Consider the following 20000-nt stretch of genomic DNA (forward strand, 5'->3'; position numbering starts at 1 on the left):
AAGCCCATGTGGAAGGTATTAGTAGCACCCTTGGAAGCAGTAGTACAACTCTTCTGGTGTTTTGTTCCTAGACTTCTTCCTTCTTTTTCTTTGAATGCACCTGGGAATAGATCTCCAGCCTTCCCCTCCTGGTAGAAACACCCCAATCTGCTCTTAATCTCCCTCCAGATGCTATAACACAAGAGCACCCTGATAATATAATCTAGCTGGGTAATGAAATGTCTGCAAGAAAACAACCAAGCTCAGAGAGCACCAAGGATTCCACAGTCCTCCTCCACCACCACCACAAAACCCACTCCCTTCTAGCATTAATGATGTTACCTAGTTGGGTCATGAAACATCTATAAGAAAACAACCAAGCTCAGACATCACCAAAGACCCATACTTGTCGTCCTCCTCCTCCTGCTCCTGCTCCTGCTCCTCCACTGGGGAATTCTGGGAATTGAAGTCCACAAGTCAAACTTGCCAAGTTCAGAGACGTCTGAACTAAAGTCAAGTTTGATTAAAGGAATGTAGGTCATGGAGAAGTCCTAGATAGGTAGGGTCAGTCAGAGTAGAAAACATGGAACTACAGTAAATGGAAGGCTGGAGTAGCTTGTCCATTTTACTTTTTGATTTGCACTCCCCACCCCCCAAATATATCTTGCTAAAACAATGCATGACCCTTCACATGAAGGAATTTTGGAACCATTTTCCCCCTGCGTACATGGTTTTACAGGAATTGCATCCATTCCCATCCATTTTGTAATGCATGGATTGTGGATGCAATGTTACGAAAAGCCTACATTTTTTATGACAATGGAATGCACCGCAAACTTGTGGGAAGGAAGGGAGGAAAGGAGGAAGGGAGGGGAAAAAGAAAGAAAAACAGCGAGGAAGGAAGAAAGGGAGGGAGGGGAGAAAGGAAGAAAACAGTGAGGAAGGAAGGAGAGAAAGAAGAAGGAAAGAGAACAGGAAGGAAGGAAGGAAGGAAAACAGTAAGGAAGGAAGGAAGGAAGTAAATACCAGGAAGGAAGGGAGGAAAACAATGAGGAAGGAAGGAAAGAGAATGGGAAGGAAGGAAGGAAAGAGAATAGGAAGGAAGGAAAACAGTGAGGAAGGAAGGAAGGAAGGAAGGAAGGAAGGAAGGAAGGAAGGAAGGAAGGAAGGAAGGAAGGAAGGAAGGAAGGAAGGAAGGAAGGAAGGATTTTGAGAAGCATGAAGAACAGTTCATCTTAAATTATGAACCAAATAGCAACAATGAACCCAGATTAAGCATAAGACAGTTCCATTTTTTCAGCGGGAGTGGCAGAAACCATTGCTGATGGACTAATTAAGTGCATTATTCAGCTTTCTCAGAGTCATGACTAGAGAATGATGCGATGCGGTTTGACTTTCCCTTTGAAAATAGAAAAGGCAGCAATTATCCCTGAGCTGTCTATACATTATTATTTTTTTCATCCTAGCTGATCAGCATGAATACTTTTCAAACATTTATTTCGTTGTTTTAATCCAATTAAGTTTTGCCTCTGTTCTTTTAAGGAGGGGTTTTGCATCTTTAATTGTTCGACGAAAGCTGCATTCTCTCCAAAGTTACAGCAGTTAGGAAGTGATGGGGAAAATTTGGATGACTAATACTTCCCTTTATTCTGGAGCATTGAAAACATGGAAGGAAGAAAACCTCAGTTACAGCCAGAAAACAACCGAGCTTGTCAAATTTAACAGCACCGGTGCCTTAACCACAGCTCAACAATGGCGTCTCTCAACAGAAGCTAAACTCCCACGCCATGAAATGGGAGAGGTGGGGAAATGTGATGTCTTGCACTTTCAAACCAAGCTTTTAAACTTTAGCCTTCACCATGCTAAAGAAGTCTCAATTGGGGTCGTAAGTTTGTTAATAGCTTTTTCTCTGGTAATATCACACTACTAACTAGAGCATACAAAACATTTGCTAGACCAATACTCGAATACAGCTCATCAGTCTGGAACCCACATTACATATCTGATATTAGCACAGTTGAGAAAGTCCAGAAATATTTCACAAGAAGAGTTCTCCACTCCTCTACTCGTTGTAGAATACCTTATGCCACCAGACTTGAAATTCTAGTCCTAGAAAACCTTGAATTATGCCGTCTTCAGTCTGATCTAAGTATGGTATATAAAATCATACATTGCAATGACTTACCTGTCAATGAATACTTCAGCTTCAACCATAACAACACAAGAGCACACAATAGATACAAACTCAAGGTAAACCGCACCAAACTTGATTGCAGGAAATACAACTTCAGCAACAGAGTGGTCAATGTCTGGAATCCTCTACCTGACTCTGTGGTTTCTTCTCCAAACCCCAAAAACTTTAACCTTACACTGTCTACTATTGATCTCACCCCTTTCCTAAGAGGTCTCTAGGGGGCGTGCATAAGCGCACCAACGTGCCTACCGTCCCTGTCCTATTGTTTCTTTTTTATTCATATCAATTTCATGTATTCATAACTATGTATATACTTATACCTATTATCTTGTAAGCTATTGACAAATCAAATCAAACAAATAAATAAATAAATAATTGTCATGCCCCTGGTGGAGACTGACTCTGAGGGAGAGGAGGAACAGCCGACAGGGAGTGGAAGTGGGGCTCCAGAGATTGTGGAGGAGGCTGGGGAAGGGCAGAGGCCGGCTGAGCAGTCAGAGGAGGACCCTGGCCCATCCCCTATCCATCTTCTAGGGCATGCAGGGAGGAGAGCATAAGGGAGAGACGTGGTCTCCTCGGGAGGAGAGAGCCTTGATCCTCTTCATGGGCTGCAGGTGTCAGAACTGAGTTTGGACCTGCATACTGGCAAACGCTGGAAACAAAGAGAGTTTTATTTTGGACTGCCTTGTTATCTCCTTGAATTTGGTAAATACTTCTCCCGTTGTGGAAATTTCATCATTGTAGTTTGTTTGGGTTTTTATTTCACCTCTATCTGCTCATTAAATTTAGACTGTATTGCTTTCTTTTGAAGACTATGAGTACGTTTTATTGACCACTCTTCAGCAACAGAGTGGTCAATGTCTGGAATACTCTACCTGACTCTGTAGCTTCTTCCCCAAACCCCAAAAACTTTAACCTTAGACTGTCTACTAGTGACCTCACCCCTTTCCTAAGAGGTCTGTAGGGGGTGTGCATAAGCGCACCAACGTGCCTACCGTCCCTGTCCTATTGTTTCTTTTATTTTTATTTTATTTTTCTTATATGTACCCATTTCATGTATTCATAACTATGTATACACTTATACTTATGATCTTGTAAACAATTGACAAATCAAATAAATAAATAAAATAAATAAATATCTCCAACTGAGAATTATTGAACAGTGGAGCCAAGTTGGAGGCATTAAAGGACATTTATTTACGTTTTGGATTTTGTTACATTTGTGTTACACTCTGGGCCATCACACTAATCTAGCTGACTGTACAATGAACAATAATAACAGTGCAATCCCAAAACAACTGGAATAACAGAGTTGGTCTTCAAGTCCAACTCTCTGCTTAGGCAGGAAACCCTTATGCCATTTCAGACAAATGGTTGTCCAATCTCTTCTTAAAAACTTCCAGTGTTGGAGCATTTACAACTTCCGGAGGCAAGTTGTTCCACTGATTAATTGATCTAATTGTCAGGAAATTTCTTCTTAGTTCTAAGTTGCTTCTCTCCTTGACTAGTTTCGATCCGTTGTTTGTTGTCCGGCCTTCAGGTGCTTTGGAGAATAGCTTGACTCCCTCTTTTCTGGGTCAACCCCTTAGATATTGACAGACTGCTACCATGTCACCTCTAGTCCTTTTCATTAAACTAGACATACCCAATTCCAGCAACTGTTCTTGATATGTTTTAGCCTCCAGTCCCCTAATCATCTTGGTTGCTCTTATCTGCCCTCTTTCTCGAATCTCAACAATATTTTTACATCGTGGCAACCACAACTGGATGCAGCACCACTTAAATATCATTGGCATTGACAAAATCACCACCAGTCAATTGCAAAAGGCAGCTTCACTGGGAACAGCTTCCATCCCGTGATGAGACCTTTAACACCATCCATCCAATATCACCATCTGCACACGCCAGATTGCTTGGGAAGGACTGGATAGGTAGATCAAAGTGCCAAATCCAATCTAAACTTCAGGGTGACTTTGTGACTAACCGTAGCCACTCCATGGAAACATAATCCTGATGTGGATTTAGCAGAAAGCATGCACTCACTTTTGATTTATAGTTTAGAAAGGAAAGATGTGCCTGCCGCAAGCAAGAATATTTTGCAAGGTTATAATTGCTTCTCTCAGCAGCACATCGAGATTTCTCTCTTTGAACTAACACCATGGCCTTCCTAAAAAGGATCTTAGTAGGGATGCAGAAAATTATGAAGAGGAGATCTTTAGATAGTCCCCCACCATGACTTCATGTAAGAGTACATTCTATGGAGACACAGAAGGACTGGGTGAATATCTGCCTTTTCCTGATTACAAAGGCATCCTTGTAGGAATGTTTGAAGAATATTTGAATATTCAGTTCTCCTAAATCAATACCGTGTAAGATGGTCAGTTCTTGTTACATTTTTTGCTTTCAGGTTGGGTTGTTTGTTTGTGTAGTTTTAAACAATTTTCTTTTTTACTAATTGGAACTCAATTGTCAGGTTCCCCCCAAACCAAGAAATTCAAAGCAATCTCCTTTATTATTTCTCACCTGCAGACAGAATCTTGCCAAACTAAAGAAATTACTTGTATAATTAAGGACACACTCCAAGAACGTCTAGGGAGGAGCCATCTCAACTCTCTATCTTCCAACCATATTATCTAAACTTTGCTGTCTCTTGGTCCTCTGGAATGCAGCCCCTCCCTCTTGGGATTCCAGACTACATTCCACCACACCAATGAAGTCTTTAATGTTAGGCATGTCATCTTTTTCAAATTCTGCTTCCAAAGTTGGAGGATAGGGGCACAGAGATCTTGGGGCGGGGGGGGGGGAGATAATTTATCTCAGTGTCTCCAGGACTGAATTCTCCTTTAGTGGGAATAGAAATAAAGAACTACTAAAATATGAGATATGATTTCTTTACATAAATGACAGCAGAAACCACAAAAGCTACAAAGGCCTGGAGAAAAGATTATACAATAAAAACAAGACCTTTGCAGATACTTCTGGATTATCTCTTCACAGAATAAAGAACGCCACATTCTCCTCATGAAAATTTCTCTTCTCAATGCAGTTTATTCATTCTACCTTCCCTTTTATTTTAGTCAAACACTCGGATAACCTTTTGCTACTTGCAAACTTGCAGAAAAAGTGCCCAACGTTCAGGTGCATCCTGCTACTTTGGCCTACTGAATTCCAGAAAGGATAAAGAGCTTGCATTTACTAGGCGAGGTTACAAGAAAAATAGAATAAAATAGAATTGGGCTCGACTAGCTAACTGAAACTGTCTCTACTGTCTTTTTTCAAACAGCTTTCCCATGAATACCAGCGTGGTCTGATGTATATCTTTAAGGCAAAGCAACACTTGTTTACAAAGTTGTTAAAAAACAACGGTGAACCGATGCATGAACAAATTCCCATTAATTGATGCCTGTAACCTAAAGAATAAACAAATGGGATTGTTCGTTTACTTCCTTGTTTGCTTTTAAAATTAATGCAGATTTGAAACCAACCTCTAATTAATTGTGACACTACTCATCCACTATTGCTGATAATCAACAGACATGTAACCAAACCAAATTCCACATTCCTGGGACAATCCTGTCAATGAAAAAATATACTTTGTGTCTTCTCTTAAATTCTCATTAATTTCATTCGAGAAAAATAGATTTTTATGTACTGCATCCTAACCCCCTGGGCCAGGCAAGGCAAGCCCAGAAGGATGGTTTTTCATAATGAGAAGTACCACACTGCATTTTTGGAAGGCTGGCTGGACCATCAATCACACTGGCCCGGTGTGGTTCCAATTATAGTCATTCTGATCCAAACCTGTTCCAATTATTGCAATTTTGATCCGCACCATTGCTTTTTCAGGGGACTGAAATAGCCAGGATGAAACATAGGATTCACACAGCAGGGTGGCATATGCTCCTTACTTACCAATCCTCAGCGAATGGGGGCTGGCAGCGATCTTCATTAACCATACCAACAAGAGCACCAAAGGCCCCAAGATCCAGGACATCTTCTATAAATCCTCATGGATCCCTGCAGTGGTCTGGGCATGACATAACTCTGCAAAGAGAGAGAAAAATCCCAAATTGATGAAAATGGGTTCAGGCTAGGACAAAACTTAAGAGGCCAGCTTATGACACAAAGAAGGTGAATCAATCTTTGGATTCCTCCAGGTCTAAGGGTGTGAAAAAGATCTTGAGACTTTAGAAAGATTGCATAGAAGAGCAACAAAAATGATGAGAGGACTGGAGGCTAAAACATATAAAGAATGATTGCAGGAACTGGGTATGTCTAGTCTGATGAAAAGAAGGAGTAGGGGTGACATGGTAGCAGTCTTTCAGTATCTCAGGGGCTGCCCCAAAGAAGAGGGAGTCAAGCTATTCTCCAAAGCACCTGTGGGCAGGACAAGAAGTAATGAATGGAAACTAATCAAGGAGAGAAGCAACCTAGAACTAAGGAGGAATTTTCTGACAGTGAGAACAATAAATCAGTGGAACAACTTGCCTCCAGAAGTTGTGAATGCTCCAACACTGGAAGTTTTTAAGAAGAGATTGGATAACCATTTGTCTGAAATGGTATAGGGTTTCCTGCCTTAAGCAGGAGGTTGGACTAGAAGACCTCCAAGGTCCCTTCCAACTCTGTTATTCTATTCTATTCTATTCTGTTCTATTCTGTTCTATTCTATTCTATTCTATTCTATTCTATTCTATTCTATTCTATTCTATTCTATTCTATTCTATTCTATTCTATTCTATTCTATTCTACTCTACTCTACTCTACTCTACTCTACTCTACTCTACTCTACTCTACTCTACTCTATTCTATTCTATTCTATTCTAAAGGAGTTCCATGTCTAATCTCTAGGTGCTCATCCCATATTTCTCATCCCACGGGCCAAGAGGCTTCCGTCAAACATCGAAAACTCTTGCAGCAAGCAAAGATGGAGAGGCCTAGTAGAATAAACAGAATGTAACCAAATGACTTCTAATCCAACGCCACGCTCAAGCCGGAAACCCGATACCATTTCAGACAAAAGCCAATCCCAATCTCTTCTTAAAAACATCCAGTGTTGGAGAATTCACAACTTCTGGAGCCAAGTTGTTTCACTGATTCTTTGTTCTAACTGTCAGGAAATTCTTCCTTAGTTCTAGGTTGCTTCTTTCCTTGATTAGTTTCCATCCATTGCTTCTTGTCCTGCCTTCAGGTGCTTTGGAGAATAGCTTGACTCCCTCTTCTTTGTGGAAGCCCCTGAGATACTGGAAGACTGCTATCATATCTCCCCTAGTCCTTCTTTTCATTAAACTAGGCATACCCAGTTCCTGCAACCATTCTTCATATGTTTTAGACTCCAGTCCCCTACACACACACACACACACACACACACACAGAGAGAGAGAGAGAGAGAGAGAGAGAGAGAGAGAGAGAGAGAGAGAGAGAGTAATGTTTCAATGCAATGATCTCCATGGCCCTTTCCACTTGTCTATTCCAAACAGTGCCACAGTTTGATCAACTCACCTCTCTAACCAAACCACAGGTAGTTTTTGTTTTGTAGCCTAACCCTTTTGAAGCTTGCCCTGATTCACCTCTCCCTACAGGACCAACATCGAATCTTGGCTTGCTGGGAGAAGATCAGTCCGTTGCAATGCCCGTAGAATCACTAGCATCCCCCATCCCCAGTAAAGACCCAACACAAAGGAATAGTTCAAAGATCACCTGTTTGTACAGGGCGTATTGGTGCGTGCATCGCTTTTGATGGTGGCTGATCATCAACCTGCCCTCCTGAAAACATCCTTTGAAAACCTGAACTGCCACCCTTTGCCAAAGAGCAAAAATTCGGTCAAGTCAACCCACCATGTTTCCGGAGAATGAAAGGCAGGGGGTGCCCTCATTATCTTTCCCAGGGCATCAGATATGTCAGGCTAATAAGAACAAGGGTTGCTGCTTATATAATTACTTAAGAGTTACTTTCTTCCATTTCTTTACAGCTGCTTGGCAAACAGAGTGAAAGAGAATGGATGAAAAATCCTGGGACGAGGGGAAAAAAACTCATATTCAAAAGACGGCAGCAAATGATGAAGATCAGATATATCCCAATAGAAGAGAAGAGATGATCAGTTCTGAACATGTCCTCTTTAGAAGCCAACATCCAGATAAGCAGGAATTAACACCAGACAAACAATCAAGCAGAAAACAATACCTCCAGTTAAGTAACTACCAATTACTTATATCTCCAGTTAAGTAACTGCCAACCTTAACTAAAACTGCCAGGACAAGTTATATCTATATAAACAGGGAACAAATTCCATGCCCCAAGACACACTGATTGTGTTATCTAGTTGGATAACAAAACATCTGCAGATCAATGACCATCAAGGATTCCACCCATCCTCTCCAACAGCCAAAACCAAAGAAGCAGGGATTAACACCAGACAAACAATTAAGCAGAAAACAATATCCAAGGAGAAAACAACACCTCCAGGGCAAGTTTGCTCTACAAACACAAAACCACACACTCACTTGTAGTGATGTTTCCTAGTTGGGTAACAAAACATTTGCATGCAAACAACCAAGCTCAGAGAATACCATGATGAATTATGCTTCTAGATTATCTTCCCTTCCAAACCTGCCTGGCACTGTTCAGAAATTTATCACCTCTTCTCTACTCCCTTAACTCATAGAAAACACCTAGCGGCTAGTTCAAATATTCTACACTCTCCTTAATTATTTTTTGTCTTAAGGCATCCTTGATGGGTTAGAGTTTTTAAAGGCTGAAAATGACTGGAGTACCTGTAATTTCCAACTTCAGCCCTTCCATTTCATGTAATAATTTGCACTAACCAAACAGGCTTTTCATCACCGGCGTTGGAAGACAAATGGATTCTGTAAAAAAATGCCTCCAGTTGCAATTCTTTTGGAGTTTTACAAATGGAGGCAGAATTCACAAATGGTCAGAAAGGGCCGGATGGGAGACTGAATTAAGGCCGGAGAAGACCATGATTGATGGCTCAGAGGAGGAGGAAGGAATGTCTCCGCGTAGGAAAAACAGAGCAAGCTGACAATTGAAAAAAAAACTGGGCTGTTAACTTTAGCTACAAAAGTTTCCAAAGGGCGGCACAGTCCTGAGGCGACAGTTGATAAATGAGGCAGAGGAAAGGAGGAGAGAGGAAAAAAAACACCACACCATCCTGGCAAAGTCTCAGTAATTACAACAAAGGCACCAGAGTACCACTGCACAACTGAACAGGAGAAGGTCTGTGAATGCAGCTGATGAGAGTAGGATAAGGGAGCCTCTTAGCATAATATTTTCAGTAACTAGGAGGTTACAGATTCACAGAGTTGGAAGGGACCTTGTAGGCCATCTAGTCCAACCCCCCCACCCCACCCAAGCAGGAGACCCTACACCATTTCTGACAAACGGCAGTCCAGTCTCTTCTTGAAAGCCTCCAGGGATGAAGCTCCCACAACCTCTGAAGAAAAATTATTCCATGGGTTGATGGTTCTCCCTGTCAGAAAATTTCTCCTTATTTCCAGGTTGAATCTCTCCTTGATCAGTTTCCATCCATTGTTCCTTGTCTGGCCTTAGGGTGCCTTAGAAAATAGCTGGATCCCTTCCTCTCTGGGGCAGCCCCTCAAATATCAGAAGACTGCAATCCAGTCTCCCCTGGTCCTTCTCTTCCCTAGACTAGCCATGCCCAGTTCCTGCAACCGTTCGTCGTATATTTTAGCCTCCAGTCCCCTAATCATTTGTTTTATTTATTTATTTTATTTTATTTAGTTTAGTTTGTCAAGCATGTATGAGAAAACAAGTATAAGTATGAACATAACATATAAACATATAAGTATAAACTGGTATAAGTATATACATAATAAATGAGTACAAATAAATGGGAACAGAAGGACAGGGACGGTAGGCACACTGGTGCGCTTATGCACGCCCTCTGGTTATCATGGTTGCTCTTCTCTGTACTTTTTCTAGAGTCTCAACATCTTTTTTATAGTCGGGTGACCAAAACTGGATGCAGGATTCTAGGTGTTGGTCTTACTAAAGCTTTGTAGAATGGTATTAGCACCTCCCTTAATCTTGATTCTATCTCTCTGTTCATGCAACTTAGGATTGCGTTGGCTTTTATGGCTGCCGCTTCTGTGATTAATGTATCTGGCTCTGGTTTAGGCCAGCTGAAGGCAAAGACTTGAACCATTTGAAAAGTCATCACAGGGCAGTCCTCAACTTACGACAGCAATAGAGCCCCCGAGTTTCAGTGGTTAAGTGAATTTTGCCCCATTTTAAAACCTTTCCGTGCCACTATTCAGCGAATTAGCAACACGGTTGTTAAGTGACACTGGTTCCTCCACTGGATTTTAATTCTCAGAAGATCACATGATCCTGGGACACTTTGACTATCATAAATAGGAGACCGTTGCCAAGCAACGGAATTTTGATCATGTGACCATGGGGATGCTGTCCAAAGTTAACAATGGCATTGGGGGGGAAAAGTGACTTACGACCCTTTTTCACATTTATGACCACTGCAGCACCTCCACAATCATGTGATAAAATTCCAGATGCTTGGCAACTGACAGTGACTCATAGTGACGATGGTTGCAGTAGTGTCCTGAGGTCATATGATCCCATTTGGTGACAAGCAAAGTCAACGGGGAAGCCAGATTCCAATACTCCCATATTACCACCTCTTACAATACTAGACAACACACTATCAACAGTAGACACCTTCAAATTTCTAGGTTCTATCATATCACAAGACCTAAAATGGACACCTAACATCAAAAACGTCATCAAAAAAAGCACAACAAAGAATGTTCTTTCTGCACCAACTCAGGAAGCTCAAACTGCCCAAGGAGCTGCTGATCCAGTTCTACAGAGGAATGATGGAGTCTGTCATCTGCACCTCTATAACTGTCTGGTTTGACTCTGCAACCCAACGGGATAGACACAGACTTCAAAGAATAATTAGGACTGCATAAAAAACAATTGCTACCAAGCTGCCTTCCATGGAGGAGCTGTATACTGCACGAGTCAAAAAGAGGGCTGTGAAAATATTTACAGACCCCTCACATTCTGGATATAAACTGTTTCAACTCCTACCCTCAAAACGATGCTATAAAGCACTGCACACCAGAACAACTGGACACAAGAACAGTTTTTCCCTGAATGCCATCCCTCTGCTAAACAAATAATTCCCTCAACACTGTCCAACTATTTGCTAAGTCTGCATTTCTATTACTATTAATCTTCTCATCACTCCTTCTCACCCTTCCCCTCCCACTTGTGACTGTATGACTGTAACTTTGTCGCTTGTATCCTAACGATTTTTATTGACTGCTTCCTAGTATGATTTGATTGCTTATTGTACCCTATGACTATCATTAAGTGTTGTACCTTATGATTCTTGACTCTTGACGAATGTCTCTTTTCTTTTATGTACACTGAGAGCATTTGCACCAAAGACAAATTCCTTGTGTGTCCAACCACACTTGGCCAATAAAGAATTCTATTCTATTCTATTAACAATCGGGTCACTAAAGTAACAGGTGCAGTGATTCCTTTAACCACTGGGGCAAGAAAAGTCATGAAATGGAGCAAACTTCACTTAACTTCTTTTGTGGCAGAAATCTTGGGCTCAATTGTGATCATAAGTCGAGGACTAACTTGTACAGAATAAAGAAAAGAAATGAAAGAGAGAAAAAGAAAGAAGAAGAAAGTGCAGAAAGAAGAAGAAATTTCTTTGTCTCCCTAATATGTAACTATGAATGGTTACTAAGTCGAGAACCAGTTATAGCCGACAGGACTAAATGGTGTCTGTTATCAGTTTGGAAATATGAATCTTTTGATGAGGAGAATAAAATTGCTAAGGTATGAAGTCCAAGTGTATCAGCAGATAAACATGAATAGGCAGGGGGTTGGACTAGATGACCTACAAGGTCCCTTCCAATTTGGTTAATCTATAAGTAAGTAAACTGTAAGTAAATGGTTATCTGTACATGGAAACAAAACATATTAATGCTTTGGAAAAAACAGGAATATTTTTATAATATGGTGGGATGCAAGAAACATGTCCCCCCCCCCCCCTCTCTCTCATACACACACACAAAATTTCATTTATCCCCCTCACATTTTACCCATCTATAATCTTGCAAGAGATCAAATATATGTCAGAATCAAGCCCTCCTTTCCCCCACCACCACAAGGGTAAAACTCGAAGAAGTTGTTCTTTAAGATTTCATCATTTTAAGAATAAATTTGGAAAGATAACCAGCTGTGGCTTGGCACTCACCATGGTCCTGAAAATTATATGCATATTACATTAATTACATGTAATTAAGACATGCAAATTAACAGAACGGTCCCTCCTAAAACACAGTGCATTTTACTCTGCATTTAAGAATTTGTCCACCCCTTAATTAAACCTTCTTGGTGACAGAAAAAAAAGGGGGGGGAATTGAGTTAACTTTGGGGCTCCTGCTGCAAAGTACAGATGTAAATTTATGTCTTTTATTGGGCTAATTCCTATGGGGAACTTTCCAGCATTCAATAAATCTTCAGGTCTGGATATGAGGGCCAGCTGAGTTCGAAGCGGAGGAGGAAAGAATGAGACTAAATTATGTTGCTTTGATTTTTGTTAGTCGGAGACATTTTGCAGGCTTTTTGCAAAAGTAAAATAAAATAAAGTAAATATGGCATTACTTTGGAACAGTTCCTCGCTGCAGGAAAGAAACAAGAATCTAGTCCTATTTCAGGGAATTTGCTGGTGACTCGCACCCCTGGATCTTATCTAACGTGAAAGTTGCTGCTGTGTTTTTCTCTTGTTCATGTCACACATCTGCCTGTGGAAGAACGGGAAAGGAAATTGAATTTGGTGATTCCCCCAAAGCCTGGTTTTAATAGGGAAGATATTTTCATAGGAGGAGCAGGAAGGAGCGGTAGGTATGTTCACTGCCTTGAGTTATTTAGAAAACTATTAAAAGTGGGATAAAAATACATGCATACAATTCAAGATTTCCTGCCCTCCGGATCTGTTTGGAACCGTGACACGCAAAATGATAAGTCAATACAGGAGGAATCAAATTGCAGGAAACCATTCTTAACCAGCGGGGTTGTTAGAGTGGGCTGTAGCAATGAACAGAATGACAGAGTTGGAAAGGACCTTGGAGGTCTTCTAGTCTAACCCCCTGCTTAGGCAGGAGACCCTATACCATTTCAGACAAACGATTGTCCGATCTCTTCTTTAAAAACTTCCAGTGTTGGAGCGTCCACAACTTCTGGAGGCAAATCGTTCCACTGATTAATTGTTCTCACTGTCAGGAAATTCCTCCTTAGTTCTAGGTTGCTCCTCTCCTTGATGAGTTTTCATCCCTTGTTTTTTGTCCTGCCTTCAGGGGCTTTGGAGAATAAGTTGCTCCCCCTCTCTACTTTGTGGCAGCCCCTTGTATATTGGAATTCGAAACCTTCTGAAGAGGATGGCTCAGCCTGCTTCGACAGGTCATCATTAAAGCCAACTAGAACAAGGGTCGCCAATCTTTTGGACTTCAGGGACCACCAAAATCATAATTTTAAACGCTGCAGACCACTAATACGAATTTTGACTGATGGTGGCTTGCTGACGTTGGGCTGTGTGTGTGTGTGTGTGAGAGAGAGTGAGTGTGTGTGTGTGTGTGTGTGAGAGAGAGAGAGAGAGAGAGAGAGAGATCTGATCTAACCTTGAAAGGCTGGTGGTGATGTGCTCTCTCTCTCTCTCACACACACACACACAGACTCACACACACAGACTCACACACACACACACACACACACACACACAGGTCCCTCACACACACACACACCCTCCAAGGCAGCCACATTTCTAACCTGCTTTTGAGCTCCGATCTCAGAGGGAGGGGGAGAAAGAGATCTGAGGTGTTGTTCCAACGCAAGCCTTGTGGGCAGTGCAGCCTTGTGTTACCGCGCAGCTTGGATTAATTGCTCTGGGGGTGCCATTTCTCTGCGAACCACCAAAATTTTCTCATGGACCACTGGTGGGCCACGGCCCAATGGCTGGCAACCACTGATCTAGAAGATCCCATCACTGAGTTTGTTCTGGGAGGAGGAGGACATCTACCCTGTGTTTTTGGACCAAGCTCCTGACTGGCATTCTAGAAGAGATTCTGGAGGAGAGCACTGATCAGCTGGTTGAGATCGGCAGCAGTTCTCCAAGTCCTCCACATGTCTCAGCCGAACTACGGCTGAGGGTGTCACAATGGGCTTATCCTTGGAGAGTGTTTGGAAGTCCGATTGGTTGAAAACGAGGCGGCTCCATTGTTAACTTGGCCTGGGGCCGAGTCGAAAGGCCCATAATGGCTGCCAATTGTTTTCCAGCAGCAATAATTGTGGCAGGGCCTGCCTGAAACACCACGCAAACCTGACATTTAGAACCATAAGAATCATTTTTCCCTGAAGACAGCCCTACTGCCCTGAGATTGACAGGTTCACGGGAAACTGTCCTCATCAACATTCTCAAGGATCGATGGTCCCAAAAAAGCACTGGATCCCCCTTTCCTGCCTTTAAAGTCTCTTCTGAACTGATGGAGGAATGGATTTATTTTAGATCAATTCGTTTGTTCATTTATTATTTACTTACGCCCTGCCTTTATTTCTTATTTTATAAATAACTCTAAGCAGCAAACACATCCAGCACAACTTCCTCCTCTCATTTTCCCCACAACAACAATCCTTCACAGGATTGTTGAGAGTGCTTGGCCCAAAGTCATCCTGCCGACTTTCATGGCAAAGGTGGACTAGAAATCACCATCTCCTGGTATTTGGTTAAAAGTCACCCAGCCAGTTTTCATGCCTAAGGTGGGACTAGAACTCACTACCTCCTGATGAGTGGCCCAAAGTCACCCAGCCAGCTTTTATGCCTAAGATGGGACTAGAACTCACCACCTCCTGGTGATTGGTCCAAAGTCACCCAGCTGGCTTTCATAGCTTAAGGTGGGACTAGAACTCACCACCTCCTAGTGTTTGGCCAAAAGTTACCAAGCCAGCTTTCATGGTGAACGCAGGACTAGAATTTAAGAGTCTCACAATGATTGGCCCAAAGTTGCCAGCCAGCTTTCATGGCTAAACTCGGACTAGAACTCACAGTCTCCTTAACTGTAACTTAACATGTTGTTCTGATTCTTTCCGCTTGACACAAGATGAATTAAACATCAATTATATTAAGAAGTCCCTGCCCCTATTCTTAATTCCAGCATTGATGGATAGATCGGTTATCACTGTTTTGTCACATCATATGCCTGTCACAAACATTTCATCTTGCCCATCAACAAAGGACCATGTCTAGTTGAACTTGGTTGATCTTTAAAAGGCCAACATGATGAGATCTAGTAAATACCTGGATGGATCCCTACCAGGGCGTCAGGCTAAACTGGGATATCCATGCAAAAATCTCAGCGCAAACCACTTCCAATGTAGTTGTGGGGGGAAAAAAATATCCAGGACATATCTGAAGTTACCCAGATACCAAATCATGGGAAACTCATTGTTTTCCAAAGTGTCAATTCCTTCCCAACTTTGATCTGAATGACATGAGTAACAGTTGTATTTACACAAAACGCGTATTAGTCATTTCTCTACAGTACACTCCAAGTGGCGTACCATATAAACAAAAGATTAAAATGATCTGACACAACAGGCGACAATATTTAGCAGCGCCATGTCTGTTGCAATCGCAAAGGAGTTGGACATCTGGAAGGAGAAATATGGAAGATGCTCCTCCATAACCCCCGTAAGCAACAGCGAAAAAGGCTGAATAACGGGGAGAATTTTACCAATCAGACAGCTCAGCAGGGAGCATCAGCCCCCAGTGCTTCAAGGCAGGCTATAATGAAGATTATCAACGGCTGTTAGCCACTGTGAGAAAAATGGATCTTCCATACACAAAGGCAATCTCGCTTTGAGGAGGGGGACAAATGGCAGGAGAGAACTTAGCTTTCTCCCAGAAAAGGATCTTGCTGGATGTCACAGAAATGCAGCAACAGCTGAGCTGTCAGCTTCTTCAGGCAGGACAATTGTGACATTTTGTAGGGGAGGTGGAATCGAAGTCAAAGGACGGAACTGCTAGTCAAGGTTGGTCCCTAATTCCATTTTTCCATCCATCTGTTTTAAGTATAATAAAATAAAATACAGATAGGAACAAAGATAATAAAGGAACAGGAGGGGAAAAAAGAAGAAGGGAAGATGGGTGCAAAGGAAAAAGGAAAGGAAAAAAAAGCGGTGCAAAATAGCTACAATCACAGAATAACAAGAGTTGGAAGGGACCTTGGAGGTCTTCTAGTCCAACCTCCTGTTCAAGCAGGAAACCCTATACCATTCCAGACAAATGGCTGTCCAGTCTCTTCTTAAAAACCTCCAGTGATGGAGAATCCCAACTTCTGAAGGCAAGCTGCTCCACTGGTTTTATTTTTCTCACTGTTAGAAAGTATCTCCTTAATTCCAGGTTGTTTCCCCCTTAGTTTTAGGTTGGGTCTCTCGTTGCTTAGTTTCCATCCCTTGCTTCTTGTCCTGTGTTCACCTGCTTTGGAGAATAGCTTGACTCCCTCTTCTTTGGGGCAGCCCCTGAGATATTGGAACACTGCTATCATGTCACCCCAGTCCTTCTTTTCACTAGACTAGACATATCCAATTCCTGCAACCGTTCTTCTTATGTTTTATCTCCCACTTCCCCTAATCCTCTTTGTTGCTCTTCTCTGCACAATTCCCAGAATGTCAACATCCCTTTTATAACATGGTGACCAAAACTGGATGCAGTATTCTAAGCATAGTTGCAACTACTTACTTTACATATTTAGTAAATGCTAGCTGCTTGTATAAAAACAAAGTCATTTAATCACCAAAACCCCAAATCAAAGTTTTACTCCCCCCGTTTTAAGGTATTTCTTGAGAAAAGTTCTCCGCTCCTACACTCACAATAGAATTCCCTGTGTCTCAAGGTTTGAAATTTTGGGCTTGGACAATCTGGAACTGCACCGCCAGCGGTCCGATCTAAGCATAGTACACAAAATTGTCTGTTACGTCTTACCTGTCAACAACTTCTTCAATAACGCACCTGCAAACAATTGATGCAAACTCAAGGTAAACTGCTCCAAACTCAATTGCAGAAAATACTTTAGTGGTCAATGCCTGGAATGCCCTACCCGACTCCATTGTTACAGTCTCAACCCCTCACAGCTTCAACCTCAAACTGTCTACCTGGACCTCACCCCATTCCTAAGAGGTCCTCAAAAGGGGTGTGCATAACCGCACCAGCGTGCCTACCGTCCCTGTCTTACTATCCCCATTTATCTGTATTTACTCCCTTTGTTCTTGTTTATGTTCATACTTCTACTTGTTATCTTGTGCATGTTTGACAAACAAATAAAATAATAAAATAATAATAAATAAGCCTGCCCCCCCTAATTTCAAAGGTTGCCACCAGGATGCCAAAGTTTGTTTTTTTAAAAAAAATACAGTGATGGGAAACTTTCTGTTAAGATTCAGAGACATCTCGCCCTCCAAAGGCACCTGGGCTTACAAGAAAGACCTTTTCTCCAGGCAGGAAAAATGCAAAAAGAATTTGATCTCATTCTGAGGAGTATAATCTGACAAGGGAAGATTATTACATACGAGGCTGATTGAATCAGCAAGGAGAAGAATTATTTCAGTCAGAATTAGAGCCACTGATTTTTGCAGAGAGGCCAAGATGCTACTTTAGGCAGCATCACTGGTGGGGATTAAGGTGGAGGATACAGAGATGGTTGGGCACGTCAAGGGGGGAGGAGAGAAAATGCTGATCTTGAAGAGCTGCCAAGTCAATTTGAGGGTAATGCAAAACATGATGGAGCATCAACCACATGCGGAGAAACTTCAGGCTAATGATTAGGCGCAATGTGGAGCAAGCAACGTGGAGTGTAAGGGAAGCTAAACACATCCTGTTCCAGGCTGGAAAAACAGCTTCCCAACCTTGCTTTGAAGACAGAGCTAAAAGTAAATGACATCATCTCAAACAGAGGACCACGATGAGCTGCTGTAATGGCAATGCGGAAGACCATTGTTATTTAACAGAATGACGGAGTTGGAAGGGACCTTGGAGGTCTTCTAGTCCAGCCCCATTGCTCAGGCAGGAAACCCTATACCAATGATGGCTAACCTTTTTTTATGTTGTGTGCCAAAAGCCTGCCCGTGTGCACGTGGTCCTGTGCCTGCACTCATGATGCAATGCGTGCGCGACTCCCCCGTCCCCCTGTGCATGTGTGTGCAATTCCCCCACACCACATTCCTCTATGCATGCACACATGCCTCTGTGCATACATGCATATCTCCCTCTGCGCATGCACGGCAGATACCCAGGGGTGGGATTCAAATTTTTTAACAACCAGTTCTGTGGGTGTGGCTTAGTTGGTGGACGTGGCTTGGTGGTCATGTGACTGGCTGGGTGTGGCCAACTCAAGATCACTCACATCGAAGAACGCATCTCCTCGCCTGGCCTCTCATGACTGTGGGGATGCTGCAACAGTTGTTAAGTGTGAAAAATGGTCATAAGTCACTTTTTCCAGTGCCATTGTAACTTTGAATGGTCCCTCCACACAAGCAAAGTACCAGCAAAGGAGTGGAAAATAACTCCAGAGTTCCTGAGACAGGAAGTCTAGTCCTGCCAAGAATGGAATAAGGGTTAATGGAGAGGCAGTTTCTGTAAGCAACACCAGAATGTTTCCTTCCTGCCTTCCTTACAGGATTAGGCCAGTAATTTCTTCCAACAACCGGTTCTCCAAACTGCTTAGAATGTTAACCGGTTCTAGTGAATAGGTGCGAACTGGTAGAATCCCACCCCTGCAGATACCCAACAATCAGCTGGCTGGTGGGGGGTGCATATGCATGAGCAGTGGGGCTCTTCTGGGCGACCTCTCACGTGCGCCACAGGTTCGCCATGACAGCCGTATACCATTTCAGATAAAAGGTTGTCCAGTATCTACTTGAAAACCGCCAGTGTTGGAGCATTGACAGATTCTAGAGGCATTCCACTGGTTAACTTTTCTCACTGTTTGGAACTTTCTCCTTAGTTCTAGGTTGGATCTCTCCTTGATTAGCCTTCCATTTGTTACATCTTGTCTTGTCTTGTCTTGTTTTGGAAAATAGTTCTTAAATTAGTCACACACTCAGGGGCAAAGACGCCGAGCTAGTCCATCAGAAAGGTCAGCAGTTCGGCGGTTCGAATCCCTAGCGCCGCATAATGGAGTGAGTTCCTGTTACTTGTCCCAGCTTCTGCCAACCTAGCAGGTTCAAAAGCGTGTTAAAAAATGCGGGTAGAAAAACAGGGATCACCTTTGGTGGGAAGGTAACAGCATTCCATGCGCCTTTGAAGGCATTTAGTCATGCCGGCCACCTGACCATGGAGACGTCTTCGGACAGTGCTGGCTCTTCGGCTTTGGAATGGAGATGAGCAGCGCCCCCTAGAGCCAGAAACAACTAGCACAGATGTGCGAGGGGAACCCTTTACCTGTTAAGCGAATCTGGCTTCCCCATTGACTTCGCTTGCTAGATGGTCGCAAAAGACAATCACACGACCCCGGGACCCTGCCACCGTTATAACTAGGAGTCAATTGCCAAGCGCATCTGAATTTTGATCACGTAACCTACAGGGATGCTGCCACAAGCATAACTGTGAAAAATGGTCCTAAGTCCCTTTTTTCAGGGCCATTGTGACTTTGAACGGTCACTAACATGAAGTGTTGTAAGTCGAAGACTACCTGTAGAAATTCCTCTGTGAAATCTGACTGAGATATTGCTGCTTAACTGGGATTGTGAGGGGAA

At 42.5% G+C, this 20000-nt stretch overlaps 1 protein-coding gene across 2 annotated transcripts in view; it reads right to left on the bottom strand.

The window, feature by feature from the left end:
* GRIK4 (glutamate ionotropic receptor kainate type subunit 4) overlaps nt 1-20000 on the bottom strand; it is a 364998-nt gene that overhangs the window by 247109 nt on the left and 97889 nt on the right. For both annotated transcript variants that reach the window (XM_087970153.1, XM_087970154.1), the window contains exon 2: nt 6086-6217. In XM_087970153.1, the coding sequence (XP_087826279.1) occupies nt 6086-6167 (82 nt within the window). In that variant the 5' untranslated portion in view covers nt 6168-6217. The remainder of the gene's footprint in view (nt 1-6085; nt 6218-20000) is intronic.

Source organism: Notechis scutatus, chromosome 7, assembly GCF_049901735.1.
Source record: "Notechis scutatus isolate UNSWTSFEM ecotype Mainland chromosome 7, rNotScu1.2, whole genome shotgun sequence".
NCBI classification, from domain to species: Eukaryota; Metazoa; Chordata; class Lepidosauria; order Squamata; family Elapidae; genus Notechis; species Notechis scutatus.